General features: G+C 52.4%; 2 protein-coding genes across 4 annotated transcripts; both read right to left on the bottom strand.

Annotated features, from left to right (window-relative positions):
- Nucleotides 1-11: 11 nt before the first annotated feature.
- On the bottom strand, nucleotides 12-2096 carry UCN (urocortin). Its single transcript, XM_033124331.1, has 2 exons — nucleotides 979-2096; nucleotides 12-714 (listed from the first exon to the last, which is right to left on the bottom strand). The coding sequence occupies exon 2, from the start codon at nucleotides 699-701 to the stop codon at nucleotides 318-320; it is 384 nt and encodes a 127-aa protein (XP_032980222.1). The 5' UTR covers nucleotides 702-714; nucleotides 979-2096; the 3' UTR covers nucleotides 12-317.
- Nucleotides 2097-2101: 5 nt separating this feature from the next.
- On the bottom strand, nucleotides 2102-12853 carry MPV17 (mitochondrial inner membrane protein MPV17). 3 transcript variants are annotated; one of them, XR_004424797.1, is made up of 8 exons: nucleotides 12706-12853; nucleotides 12149-12223; nucleotides 4856-4971; nucleotides 4564-4656; nucleotides 4381-4476; nucleotides 4102-4134; nucleotides 3788-3924; nucleotides 2102-2834 (listed from the first exon to the last, which is right to left on the bottom strand). XR_004424797.1 is itself a non-coding variant. In XM_033124330.1 (8 exons), exons 2-8 carry the CDS (start codon nucleotides 12216-12218, stop codon nucleotides 2765-2767), a joined length of 504 nt encoding a protein of 167 aa, XP_032980221.1. In that variant the 5' UTR covers nucleotides 12219-12223; nucleotides 12706-12853; the 3' UTR covers nucleotides 2102-2764. The 3 variants fall into 3 exon arrangements, 2 of the variants coding, with proteins under 2 accessions (XP_032980221.1, XP_032980220.1); XM_033124330.1 differs by having other exon boundaries at nucleotides 3899-3924; XM_033124329.1 differs by having other exon boundaries at nucleotides 3788-3840; nucleotides 12706-12846.
- Between the last annotated feature and the right edge of the window lie 1379 nt (nucleotides 12854-14232).

Here is a 14232-nt window from a genome sequence, read left to right as displayed (position 1 = left end):
GGGGATGATAGGGACACAGGACCCTGGCTGAACGCCACTCTCCAGGGTGCTCCTCCTGCAGCACTGGTTCCCTCCCACCGACCTAGGAGGCCCCACATTCCTAGGGGTTCCCACCCTGCTGTGGAAAGTTCCCGGCGCCCCCACAACAGAGACCAAAGGCTCTCCGGAACTTTTATTAAACACTAGTAACGCAGAGCGTGCTCAGGGTATCCCTGGGCAGCTCTAGCCCCGCGGGACTGGGTCAGTTCCAGTTGCGCAGGTCCCAGCTCCGGGTTGGGGGTGAGGGTCGAGGTTTTCCGCGCCCCAGACCCCGCCGATCACTTGCCCACCGAGTCGAGTATGACGCGGTTCTGCTCTGCGCGCTCGCGCTCTCTCTGCGTCCGTGCCTCCTCCAGCAGGGTCCGCAGGATATGGAAGGTGAGGTCAATGGACAGCGGAGGGTCGTCCCGTCGCGGCCGCTCTCCTGTGGTCACAGATCCCCATCGGCCTGGCCCCGCGCGGCGCGGGAAACGCTCCGCCAGCAGCAAGAGGAGCGCGCGGGCCTCCCTGCCTTGGTTCCGCGCTCCGGGACTCCAGCGCAGACTCGGGTCCTGGACCCCGGCCGCCGCCTCCTGCTCCGGGCTCCACTGGCTGCTCCCCGGGCGCAGATGTGCCAGGAGCAGCAGCGCCGCCAGCAACGCCGCACGTCCCGCCAGCCTCATGGTGCCACCAGCCCTGGACACACAGGAGCAGCGCAGGGTGAGGTGCGCTTGGAACAGTCGCAGGTGGCGCCACTCCCCTTCCCGCGCACATCCAGCGTCCCCGCCGGTCCCCCGTAGCAGCCGCGCTGTGCCCACAACCTTCCCTGCAGTCCCTGCCGTTGCCCAGTGTTGTGCCACCCTTTCCGCCTTCCCTCCCTCCCTCCCTATTAGCGGGTCCCGGCAGGCGAGCGGAGTCCTGTTGTTGAGCGAGGCAGGGCGGACTCTCCGAGCCACTCACAGGTTGCCAGAGAGCGTCTGCACAGGGCAGGAGGGAGGTCCAGTCTGTCCCTCGGGGCGGGCTGAGGACGCCTTGGGAAACACGGGGTCTGTCCCGGGACCGCCGCCAGCCTTATATAGCTCCAGGACAGCTCCGACTGACGTCAGCGAGGAGCATGCACTGATTGTAGAGCAATGACGGTGGCGGCTTCGAGTCCAGCGGGTGGCGGGACCCCGAGGGGCGTGTCTCTGGGGCTTGCGCTAGAAGCGACAGCGGACTCAAGTGAGCGAGAAGCTGGCTGGGGCATGAACATTGCTCTGGAAGCAACGAGTGTCCTTCGCCGGCTTAGAACAGTCAGCAGTGAGCAGGGCCGGTCCCCAGACCAGAAGAGTCCAGATGGCTAGTCTTCTCTGGCACACGGAAGGGTGGTTGGATCGTGGGGCTGACCCTGCCCTCGGCCTCCAGAGGGGCCAGAGGCACTGGGAGGATGCAGTGCTGCTCACACTCGGTCCCTTGCCCGTCACCAGCTCTGTAAACTGAGACAACCAGGAGTGCTCCGCTGGCAGGCCATCCTCACCATGGTACCCACCCAAGCAGCAGCTGAGGCAGGCTAAGTCAACCAGAATCCCTGATCTTATTCCAGTCCCGGGATCTAAATTCTAGGGCTGTCTGATTGAGGCACCATAAAAACGAGGGTTTCTGGCCTCAAGTGCCTTCAGACCACAAAAGGCTGGTCCATCTGCTTCTGTTTGCTCCAAAGTGGTAGTTTAGCCAAGTTCCTTTTTCTCCTGGGAATCACAATAGTATTACTGTATCTTTACCGCCAGGTTAAGATCACTTGGTAGGAAGTAAGGAAACATGGTGCCTTAGTCCATCTGAGCGGCTGTAACAAAAATACCATAGACTGGGTGGCTTATACCCAACAAATATTTATTTCTCACATTTATTTCTCTGGAAGCTGGGAAGTCCAAGATCATGGCCCCAGTAGATGTGGTGTCTGGTGAGGATCTACTTGCTGGTTCATTGATGGCAGCTTCTTGCTGTGTCCTCGCACGGCTGCTTTTATCAGGGCAAGCATCCCACGGGGGCTGTGCTCTCACCCCCTAACCACCAAAGGCCCCAGCTCCCAATGCCATCACCTCAGGTTCTTCGCCATATGAATTTGGGGGGGGGTATTTAAACATTTGATTTATAGCATGTGGGTTCAAGTTTCTACTTTGCCACTAACTCATGGTGTGGACAGGTCACCTTACTTCTAGGGACCTCAGTGTCCTCGTCTGTAAAAGAAGTTTGGGCTTGGTGGTCTCTAGGCTTCTTTCCATTCCCTAGAAATTTTGACTCCCTAGTATTTTTCTGTTGGGTCTTACTGCAGGTTCCAGATTACACATTTATAACATATTTACAAAGGTAACACATAAAGGGTTTGAGGGGGTCCCCAAGGAACTGGAGCTACACTAGGGCTGGAGAGGGTTAGGGAAATAGATGTATTTATGAAAAGCGGGGATGAGTGCACTGGCTGGGATATGGGTATAAAGTAATGTTGACAAGATCATATGGCTGAATAAATATTTATGGGGTGCCTACTATGCGGTGGGCATAAGACCATTATACAAGTTTTAGTAAATTCAAAAGGAGTCAGTTTACATTTTAGAGTGACATGGGCCGTTTCATAGTGCTAATCCCGCTACATTCTGACCAGCAACCCAACCCCGTGAAAGCAATGTGCCCACTTTGAGGAGGAGGTCGGCCGACCATTCCAGGGTCAAGCTGCGTCACTGCAAGGCGGAAGCAATGGAGTGAGGCAGGCTTACAGCTGGTGTGCCTTCCAGGACAGGTAGGAGTTCCAGACAACAGCAACACACTGGACAACAGCCAACCTGAAGAACAGGAATGGCAGCGTGAAAAAGAGGAAGGATGAGGAGAAAGCAAGTGGGGAGAGAGGGGAAAGTGTAATGCAAAAGGAGGCATTATCTCTGAAAACATCCAGATTTACACCTCCTTCAGGAGGGACGCGTGGTTCGGACCAGAGGACACAGCTCAGGTGCTGCTGCTGTCCCGGAGCCTCAGGTGAAATACCCTCAGCAGCCATCTTGCCCTGCAGGGCTGTTACTCATAGTCCTGTCCGGGCTCCTTCTGAATACACGTATCTGTCATCCGTGTACCAGCGGAGAAGCTCTCATCTTCCAGAAACGTACTGTCTGCCATAGAAAGTAACACCTCCTTCTCTTGGTGTTAAATTGACCTTGCTTTAGCTTCTAAGACCGTTACAAGGATTCTAAAGTTTAAAATTTGGTTAAGTCTATATTCCTTTTAGCTATATTCCTTTTAGCTACGCTATTCATGTAAATTTTAACCATGTCCCCTCCGAAGAGTTTTATATTTTTCTGTTTATTTTTCTGTTCTCAAAGCCCCATCACCATCCTAATTTTAACTAGTCATCCTGAGTTCTACTGTTTTTATTGCAGTTTCAGCAATATTACCCTTTATGATTAGCGTAAAATAATATTTTGCAGTGGATGAACCTACCCAGGTTCCTACATGGCTCTTTGAGTGACCTTTCTAACTAGGCTGCAGCCCCCTCCACGCTGTCTGCAGCACAGGTAGGGAGCTCAGGTGGGACAGAGCCAAGGGTTGTGGAGCAGGACCCTCCCGAGGTCAGTGGGCACTCTGCGACAGGTTCTATAATGAACGAGAGGATCTGAATAAAACGCTCAGGAGTCTAGGAGTTCCCGGGGGTCTAAGGTAGCTCAAGATTGAATGAGAATCACTTTATCTACAACTGTTCATAATGTGGCTCTTCCTTGAAGGGTGGGGTAGGGATCTGTCATACCTGTAATGAAGGGGGACCAGGTAGAAGTTGGCTAGCTGCACAGCAGGCCAGAGCTACGAGAGAGAAGGTAAATGTTGGGGGGCTGCCTCCATCACCTGACCCCAGACTCACTGCCTTGCCTGGTCCTCCTCCAACTTCTGTAAACAGAACCAAGCGGAACAAGTGGGGGAGAGCTTCCCTGAGTGTGGTGCCCACACTGGGAATGAGGGGGTCATCCCAACTGAGGGATTTCTAGGTCAGGAGGACCCCCAATCCCTGGGCACTTCTGGACTCAAGGAGGCAGGAGGACAGGCAGCGGAGGTGTCAGCTCTTACATAGTAGTTGGTGACGAGGGCATCAGGATAATCCTGAGGAAACACAGAAGGACCCAATCAGCACTTGCACTTCCAAGCAGCTCCCATGCCCCAGTCTGAATAGCACCCACAGATTTGTTCAGAGAGCACACTCCTGCACTGCACCCCCTCAGCTCCTTTCTTCCAGAGCCCAGGACCCTACCTGTACTTCGGCCTGTGTCACCCCCCTGAAGCCTGCCTCATTCCCCTGGGCGTGCCAGTCTGCCAGCCAGAGGTCTTCCCCACACCTGCCCAGCTCACCCGCCGGAGTTTGGCCCAGTTGTCCTGGGCTGACAGTCCATTGAGTGTCCCTACCAGTGGGAGGAAACAGCCTAGAAAACATGGGGCAAAGCCCCCCTAAGGAAAAGAGATTAAAGAGCTGTAAGCACCTAAGCCCGCCCTCCTCCAGCTCAGCCTTCCCAGCCCCCGTTTCCTCCCGCTCACCTGATCCAACAACATCTTCTTTAGTGCATCCACCTTGGCGGTGCCAGGGACGAGACGGTCTAAAACCCTGTACCAGCCTCCTACCACAGGGCCCTGAAAGCAAACCCCAGGGAGGGGAGCAGGGATGCAGTGAGGGGGACAGTCGGCTTTTACATCACAAAGCCTCTCCCTTGAGTATTAAAAACCAAATTTCAGGGCAAGGTACACTCCAGGTTGGCGTAGATGTAAGAAAGGCCAAGGGAAACAGACCACTGTCCAATCCAGCAGCAGCTCTGCTGTGGGCAGAACTTACCACAAAGCCACATCCCAGACAGACCATGGTCAAGGTCCGGCCAGCCTGGTGTTCCCGCAGACCTCGCCTCTCCACTAGCTGCTGTGAAATGACGTCACCCAGGCCCATCAGGGACCCTGTGCAGGGTACACAGGTGTTGTCAGAACACCTCCCGGGAGGGGCTGCCACTCCAAGGAGGGAGGTAAGCCTGCTGACTGAATGAGTCTCTAGCACTCTGGGCCCGAGGGCTGAATTCTGGGGCAAACGGCCAGTCCCTTGCTGCTGCTTCAAAGCTCTCCTCTCCCAAGGATGGTGACACCCCATGTGTGTCCTGTTAGAAACTGGGATGAGCAGCCTGGAGCAGGCCAGGGCCCAAGGACTCTGTATGGAGCAATGGAGGAGTCAGAAACTGCAGTTGGAGGAAGGACAACTTAAGGTACCAGGGGCTGAGAAGCACGGACTGTCAGAACTGGAAAGGCCTTCCAGATAACTGCACCCACACCCCTTATTTCAGAGGTATGGAAATGAAGGTCTGGGACCTCACATAACCAGTAAGCGACAGAGCCAAGGCACAACCCACGTGGCTTCATTTCCTAGACAGTCTTCTTTCCAGGACACTACACTATGGAGAGGTCATATGTAGGATGGTAAGGAACCCTGGGTTTTCTCCCCCAGCCCAAAGCCAGACCCTGGCCAGGGTCCTTCACCTAGGTCTTCGGGTCTATGGAGAACAGCAAGCATAACTCTTTTTCTGAAATGTGAGTGTTCAAATGGTCCCAGGAAGGAAGCTGACTGGTGGAGCTGGCACGAACGAGTCCCCACAGGGAAGAGTCCTGGCCACCTCTTAGCACAATCAGGTAAACCCAGACACCCCTTCACACCTCAGATTGAGCTGGCAATAGGTATTCCAGCCTTTTCTACCCCAGGCCTTTGCACTTGCTTCCCCTCCCCTCACTTGCACAGATACCCAGCTCTAAGCAGCCCTTGTCAGACTCCCTCATCCAGAAACCAAGACAGAAATCATTATTTACAGAGCCCCCCGTCAGTTCTAGTGGCGTGATGGCTTCTAGCAAATACACACTTATAGGGCCACCTGGGAGTGACCGTATGATCTCCAGCTCGCCTGCAGAGCTCACCTGAGTAATGAGAGTCCCCCACTAGCCCGTAGCCACCACCATCCCTGTGCCCTCAATTAGCGCTGGGCAAACATATCCTTCCACCCCTTTCCTTGGCCGGGAGCTGGCTCTGACGTCCGTACTGGCTGCAGACTCACTGCTCTTCCCCCACACTTCTGCGCAGCCTCCTCAGAGGCAGCTGGGCAAGGCTGAGAGCTGGGGCTGCAGCTGGAGTGGGGGCACCTGTAGGCAACCGAGGCTGCCGGTCTCAGCTGCTGGGACCCCCAGCACAGCCAGCAAGGTAGCCCTGCCTCTCCTGTGCCTGAAACTCCCAAAGTGGTGGAGGTTCTTCCCAGAACAGGGCTAGACACGACCTGCCAGAGGGCAAGGACAGAACCCTGGACAGCTTTGTTCTCTTAGCCCTGCCACAGCTAACCAAGCCCCTGGCAGGTGCTCAGAAAACACACCAAGGAAAAACGTCAAACGTTCTGCCCCAAACAACACGACTACACTGGAAAGGGCATGAAGGACTCCAAGGGGCCCGAAGGCCCGCATGTCAGGCACAGGGTACGAGGACAGTGGAGGTCAAGGCTTGCTCCCCCAGTTAGCACTTCACACCCTATCCCCGCTCCCTGACAACTGGGGTCACCAGGGTCCCCCTTCCCTTTATGCATGGCCACTTCTGCACTCCCAGGCATAAAGGAAGAGTGACCCTGTGGGTGGAGCAGAAAGGCACTCACTTCTTCAATGGAAAGCCCAACAGTCTGACATGCTACTTCAGCCAAATGTTGAGTTTACAGAGGAGTCTCACACATTCAATCCTCACAAAAGGTCTGGGAGATAGGGGGTCACACCTCCATTCAATGCCTTTGAGAGATGAGGTGACTTGGTAAGGAGTGGAGCTGGGGCCTGAATCCAGGCCAGGGAATTCCCAGCACAGGCTCAGGGACCGGAGGTGCCAGGAGGCGCGTGGCTGCCACTCGCAGGGGGTTCCTGCCCAAACCAAGCCCCACAGGCCCACACAGCAAAGGCACTTCCTGGACTAATGCACTTCCTCTGTCTTTTACTCCCCAAAATGTGACAATCTCTGTTCCTTGTTGTCTGTGGGGAGCGCTAGCAGCAATATTCCTGGGAAAGAAACAGTCACGAAGAGACGTGTATGTTTTCACTCTTCATGCTTGCCAGCAGTCACACAAGCTGAAGGCAGAACAGGAATGAAAACCACAGTCCTGGAAGCCTGTGGTCTGAGAAAGAGAGTCCAGGCCCTCAAGCCATGTCCATCAAGCCCGAGGGATACCGAGCCAAAGGGCAGCAGCCGGAGTAGGAAGTGGACAGCTCTGCCCGTTCTGTCCATTTCAGACAGAACAGTGCCCAGAGGTCCCTCTTCTGTCCACAGATCAGGCCCCCAGGCCTCAGCCACCCCAAAGGGGACTATGGCTTTGGTCCCAACATAGAGCAAAGCCTACATTTCCACTCCAAGTGACTGAGCAGGAAGGGCTGCCATTCAGATTCCTTATTCCACCTTCCCCAGCCCTGAGCCCAAACGGCCCCACACCACCCCGCTCTGGGAGTCCTGGGCATAGCTGCTTAGTCTGGACCTCCCAGTGTTCCGGCTCCTCTTTCCTTGGACTTGTTTCCAGGGGGTTGTGGCTGGAGGCCTGCAGAGACACACTGCCCGAGCCCTGATGGGGCAGGGTGAGGGGCTGCTGGGCAGTGATGCCCCAATGCCAGGCTGGGCACAGAGCCCAGCAGGCAGACGCTGGTGTGGGCGTGACATCATACCCCTGGGCAGGTGCCAGTTCTCATGCCGTCACTCGCCACTGGATTCAGTAGAGTGGGGGTAAGGTGGGGGGGCGCCTGCCTCCGAGCACAGATGTATTTGGGACCCTCCCTGTCCACTAGTGGAAAAGCCCCAACTTGCACACCCTCTTCCTAGGCACAGGTGGGAGTGGGAGTAAGTTTCCTACTTCCCTTATTTTGTTCCTCTCCTGGCTTTTGTGTGTGGGATCTTAGATGCAAGAAAATAAAGTGTTAATGGAAGAGGCAAGACTGAGCGGCAGGAAGTGGGAACGAGGAGCAGGAAGTATGTCCTTGAGTATAGGAGAGCTGAATTGCCAGGTACAGCTACTGGCGTGGGGCTGCGGTGCTGTTGACTCACTCTCACTCCTCCCCAACAAGTAAATAGCAGCCTGGCTAGGAGCTCAGTCCGTCAGAACCCAGAGGGAGCTGAAGCCCGTCACTGAGGGGAGAGTGCATCCTCTGGGATTGCTCTGAATGCTCTCCCCATTCCTGGCCTGGACCCATCCTCCTGCCAGAAATTGAGACAAAATGGAAGGGTCTGCAACTTGTCAGCTGTCTAAGCCCATCCTGGCTTAACTCAGCATTCTGAGCCCCCAGTCGTGTCCCCTGCACTTGAGACAGGGAAGTGCATTGGGAAGTGCCCAAGGTTCTAACGTCGGGTCTACCACTGATGGTGAGACCTCAGTGCATGTTACCCCCACCCTTTGCCTCAGTTTCCTTCTCTGTAACATCAGGAGTTGGACTGGATGACTCTTACATCCTGGCTTAACTCAAACTCCAGGGAAACCAGTGTCTTCAGAAGCTCAGCAGCTCCCACAGCATGACCAGGGTGGCCATGGATGGGTGGAGCTGGGTCCTGGGCCCATTGGAAACAGGACAGGCCCCAAGAAAGGAAGGGCGAAGGCTGTCTCAAATTCTGCAGAACTTACAGCAGACCTTTGCCCAGGCTGCCCTGTTCCCGACTCTGGCTTGGCCAAAACTGGGTGTGTCAGACACTTCTTTCGAACTATTTACTATCTTCTTGATTTCATCTCTCTCTCACTGCAGCCATTACTGCAGTTCAACCTGATAGATTCTTGCCTCAGGCCTATACCTCACCTGGGGCTGCACTGTTGATGCTTTACCTGGGGACTACGCATGTGCGAGCTGGTCCTGCAGGGACGTTAACATCCCATGTTGCGAACCTCTGACCAACGTGGAATGGGAGCTGGTGGGTAAAGGCTTTCCCTTTTCTCCAGAAAAGACTATTCACCTATGTAGTCCTAAGGGGCAGTTCAAAGAGCTTCTTCGTTTTAAGAGACTGAGCAGCCAGGTACCCTAAGCAGTGTCCAGTGTGGTAATGCATCCTTCAGATCATCAGCTCTCCCTCTTTCCCCCCACGGGAGTCCTTTCTACTCCCTTACAAAGTACCTGCACAGAAGCTTCAGGCTCTGCTTTTTGGAGACCAAGGCTAAGATAGTTATTCATGCTCATATTTATGGCAAGTGAAACAAACCCAATCCAAACACCACTATAAAAAGAATAGCTTTGGGCCAGCCCGGTGGCTCAGGCGGTTATAGCTCCATGCTCCTGACTCTGAAGGCTGCCGGTTCGATTCCCACATGGGCCAGTGGGCTCTCAACCACAAGGTTGCCAGTTCAATCCCTCGAGTCCCACAAGGGATGGTGGGCAGCGCCCCCTGCAACTAAGATTGAACACGGCACCTTGAGCTGAGCTGCCGCTGAGCTCCCATATGACTCAGTTGGTTGGAGCGGGTCCTCTCAACCACAAGGTTGCCGGTTCGATTCCCACAAGGGATGGTGGGCTGTGCCCCCTGCAACTAGCAATGGCAACTGGACCTGGAGCTGAGCTGCGCCCTCCACAACTAAGACTGAAAGGACAACTTGAAGCTGAACGGCACCCTCCACAACTAAGATTGAAAGGACAACAGCTTGACTTGAAAAAAAGTCCTGAAAGTACACACTGTTCCCCAATAAAGTCCTGTTCCCCTTCCCCAATTAAAAAAAAAAATCTTAAAAAAAAAGAATAGCTTGCTGTATCTGGATTGCCAACACTCAGAAAGGGCCAACCCCTCGAGCCTCTATTGAACCTTTTTTAATCTCTAAAGCCTCTTCACAGAGATAATCATTACACAGACTCAGTGAGGTCATGTACCTAAACTCAAGTTCTAGATGAGGAAACTGAGGCTCAAAGAGGTTTGTTGATTTGTTCACGCAGCTGCTAAGTGCTACGGCTCTGAGATTCAAAGTTTGGTCTTCTAACTACAAGACTGAAATCTCTCTTCTGTTTTCCAGTGTGATGAAGCTATTTCATGGGACTTTAGGAACTACTGTACTGGAATCTAAAAACAGCTCATTCATCAATTTCCACGACCTCCCTTTATTTGTAGTTTGATCCAAATTTACTGAGCAGCAGGGAAGAAAAAGTCTGAAAGGTTTGGAAAATCTGAGAAAAGTACTACCAAGAAGTGGCTTTAGGGCTGAGCTGAAATGTCACCACAGCCTCACGAAGACTCGGAGGTGGAGCTACAGGTCTCTAGCATCTCATTTCAGCTATATATCTGCACTTGGGCACCTTGGAGCTCCAACTCCTGCCCTTGTCAGCTGCAGATGCCTTGAGCAGGGAAACACAGGATTATCTTTACCTCCCTATTCTTTTTTTTTTTTTTAACTTTTATTTATTTAAGTGTGCTTTTTTTTTTTCCAGGACCCATCAGCTCCAAGTCAAGCAGCTGTTTCAATCTAGTTGTGGAGGGCGCAGCTCACACTGGCCCATGTGGGGATCGAACCGGCAATCTTGTTAAGAGCACCGTGCTCTAACCAACTGAGCTAACCAGCCGCCCCACCTCCCTGTTCTTGACGGCCATGAGGGAGAACCTTCCTTCCGGAAGTTAGGGTCCCTGAGGAAATCTGAGACTGGGCAAAGGGCCCAGGGTATCAGTTCCCATCACAGCCATACAGTCCAGCATGAGTCACCACACACGCAGCCAGGTGAGTCATGCAGGCTGACGGACACTCTGAGGACAGGACATGGGGTGGTTGGGCACAGGAGACTGGCGAGGGACCTAAGGAGGGGCAAAGGAGTCCATCCTTTGACCAGTCACCCAATGAAGTTTCTCGTGCTGATGTGGGGCTACTCCAGTAGCAGGATCGCTGCTTCACCCTGGCTTTCAGTAGCCCCCCAACCGCTTTCAACAGTCTTCCTCCCCGAAGCCCAGGGTCCTCACTAGAATCCTGTTCCCTTCCTCTAAACATAGGCAGGTCCCCATGGTAACCTGATCACTCTTGCACTGCCCCAGTAGGCACAAGCCTTCTAATCCTTCCCCCTATAAAACTTACTTATCTCTGTGCCATCCCCGCTCCCATTAGCTAATCTGCAAAATGAAAATGGTAACAAATGCAGGTTAAGTCACTGGGTTACCTCTGTGAGGTTGCTATTCAATCACTGGATTTGGAGTAAAAATAAATCCTTGATGAGTATATTGTCTGTGGATACATACATAGGTAGTAAAACTATAAGAAAAGCAAAAGAATGATATAGGCAAAACTCAGGAAAAGTGCTTCTCTCTTGGGGTGTATGAATTAGGGACAGGAGCTCAAGGGGTCTCAAAGCTGATATAGGAGTATTCAGTTTTAATGCTATTAAAACTGTACATACATGTCTTAATCATTCTTTTGTATGTTAAAATGTATTTCACAATCAAAAAAATCCTAAGAAAAATAAACTGGGATAAGTGTCCTGATTTCAGTACTTATTACCGTGTTTCCCCGAAAATAAGACTGGGTCTTATATTAATTTTTGCTCCAAAAGACACATTAGGGCATATTTTCAGGGGATGTCTTATTTTTTCGTGTACTACAATCTACATTTATTCAATACAGTCATGTCATCTCCTTCTGGATCGTCATAACCATACTAAATGCGCCCATCTGGCTGACGATCTTAACTGGGGCTTATTTTCAGGGTAGGTCTTATTTTTGGGGAAACATGGTAGGTGTATGATCTAATGTGAAGTCAAGTAATTCTAGCTCACAGACTTTGTGGGGACTCTGAGATAATGTGTGCTGAAAGTGATTTGCACACTGTAAAATGTCAGAGGAGCGCTTGTTATGGTTAGTTTTCTAAGTTAAGGCCTGATGGGGCAATACTTTTATCCAAAAGGTATGACTCCTCAGCTTTTTGAGGACTTTCAGATCCTACTTTACAGCTTGGCCACAGATTCCTTTCAGCCTTGGGGACCCATCCTATAAAATGGATTGAGAACAGCTTGGGATGCGAGACAGCCAACACTTCAAGGGAGCTGAATATAAGCAAAAAGGGAGGGAGGTGTGGCGGGGCAAGCTTTTGCCTCCCAAATTCGCCTGCTCTGGTCCCACTCACGTCCCAGAGGTACACTCACCAGCTGTCAGGACCTGTACTTTCCACGGGTGAGCAGTAAGGGCCCGCTGGTATGCCCGCCAGAGTGCCATGCTTCCTGTCAAGCCAAGAGACGGGGTCATCCCCACAGCCACTCCCCCTCAATTAAAGAGACGCTGACTTCTCTTGTGCCCACTCCCCTCCTCCTAAACGGGCAGAGGCCTCAGGAGGGAAGTTTCGTGCAGGGCTTCCTGTCACAGGAGTCGCATGAGACAATCAGGGACGAAAGGAAGGCTGTGGGCAACTATGGAATCCCGGTGGCAGCCACCCGCATCCCACCCCGAGCCGTGAAGCAGGACCACCTGGGGGGCGCTCCCTCCTGACCAAGGCAGTCAGGAGAATAGGTTTGCTCTGGCTTTCACCCAGAGCCTGGTCGGTCCCCAGATTCACTGTTAGTTGGGACCAGCCCGCATCCCTCCTGAGTCCAGTTCCATAGAAATAGGGCCTGTCACTCCCTGAGACTGGAATTGTCACACGAGCAGTGGACGCTCGGGGCGCACGGAGCTGCGAACCCGTGACCGCGGACCGGAGGCTACTCACCTAGGTGCGCGCTCAAGCCCTCCCGCGTGACCTGAGCGGGCGGGGGACTTCCGCCGTGAGCCCCGCCCCTTCCGCCTGGCTGGCCCGGAGGAGTTCCCGCGCAGCCAGAGCAGGAATGGGAATGGACTGAACACTAATACCCACGGAAAACGGCTCAGCTCAGTCTGTGAGCAACCCTTTTTCCTAGTGGTTTGAGCCAGGTGTTGGTGTGGGCCCCGTCTGTCATATTTGCCACCTGGGTCTGACCTCTGCCTCCTGGTCTATCTCCCCGATGCCCGGGCTTCTCATCCTGGGTGGACTCTCACTGTTCCCGCGCCCTGGAACTGGCCAAGGTCCTGACTTCCTTCTCGGTCTCAGCAATGTTTGGAAACTAAGCCATAAAAAGTGTGCTTCCGTGTTGTGTCACTAGCCTCAATTGTGAGCTCCTGAATGGGCGGAATTGGGTCTTGTCCATATCTGTTGTCCTCGCAGCAACTAGTTCAGTGCTTTGTCTACAATGTTTAGAAATGCTGTGTAAACATAGCTCCTCCAAGGAAAGCATTGGGATTACAGAACCTCACGTTTAGGTACTGGTTCCCTAACTAGAGGGCTGTGCAGCCTTGGTCATCACTAGATTTAAACTTGTTTCATCTGTGAAATGAGGGGGCTGGACTTTGTGTTCCCCAAACTAGGCCCCAGTTACAGGGATTTGTTTGTGAGGGTGGGTATATATATTTCTAGAGTGAGCCACTTTTAAATAAAGGGGGCCACAACTAACGTTAGGGATTTCTTAATTACCCTCTCCAGCTCGAAAGTTTTGTGAATACAGTGCAACATCCTTTTTAGGGAAGTGGAAAATCCTACAAAATCCCTAGCAGTGCATGTCAGCCTGGCAGCCTTTGCTTAACTGTATCAAAGGAGTCCACACTTCAGGAGGCAGCTATATCTCTTTCAGGTTTCTGTACCTGGTTAGCTCCAACCCCAAATGACTCAATTCTTACATGATTAAGGTAGGGAGAATCCTGTCAGACACTGGAGAAACACAATAAGCAAGCAAGAGAATTTGATGTTACATTTAACTAAAGGCAAAACACGATGCTAGAGCAGTGAATTTACACTAGTAAATATAACAGACCAAATGTAGAAGGTCGGAAAGTTTATTCTGAAGTCACTGTCTAGGTTCGAATCCCAGCACCATTAGTAGTTATGTGACCTCATTTTGACTGTTTAACCTCAGAATCTTATCTTCAAGTAAAATCGAGCAATACCTACCTCATATGCTTAAGTAACATATGCAAAGTACCTGAAATAGATCAACTGCTTAATAAACACTTGTTTATCCTTGTCTTCCTTCCCTCTTGGGAACACATAGGAGGGAGAATAATTTTTACTGGAGTCATCTGGGAAGCTCCTTGGTGAAGGAGTAATTTGAGCTGGGACCTTGAAGGATAAATAGGACTTAGGTGGAGATCCTGGAGGACGGAATGGTGTGAGAAAAGGCACAAAGTGCAGGAACTGATGGATAATATAAAGTGGATATAATGAGAA

The sequence above is a fragment of the Rhinolophus ferrumequinum genome, chromosome 13 (assembly GCF_004115265.2).
Source record: "Rhinolophus ferrumequinum isolate MPI-CBG mRhiFer1 chromosome 13, mRhiFer1_v1.p, whole genome shotgun sequence".
In the NCBI taxonomy this organism is placed as follows: domain Eukaryota; kingdom Metazoa; phylum Chordata; class Mammalia; order Chiroptera; family Rhinolophidae; genus Rhinolophus; species Rhinolophus ferrumequinum.
Note: the sequence above shows the minus strand (reverse complement) of the source record. Positions and strands in the feature narration are given on the sequence as shown.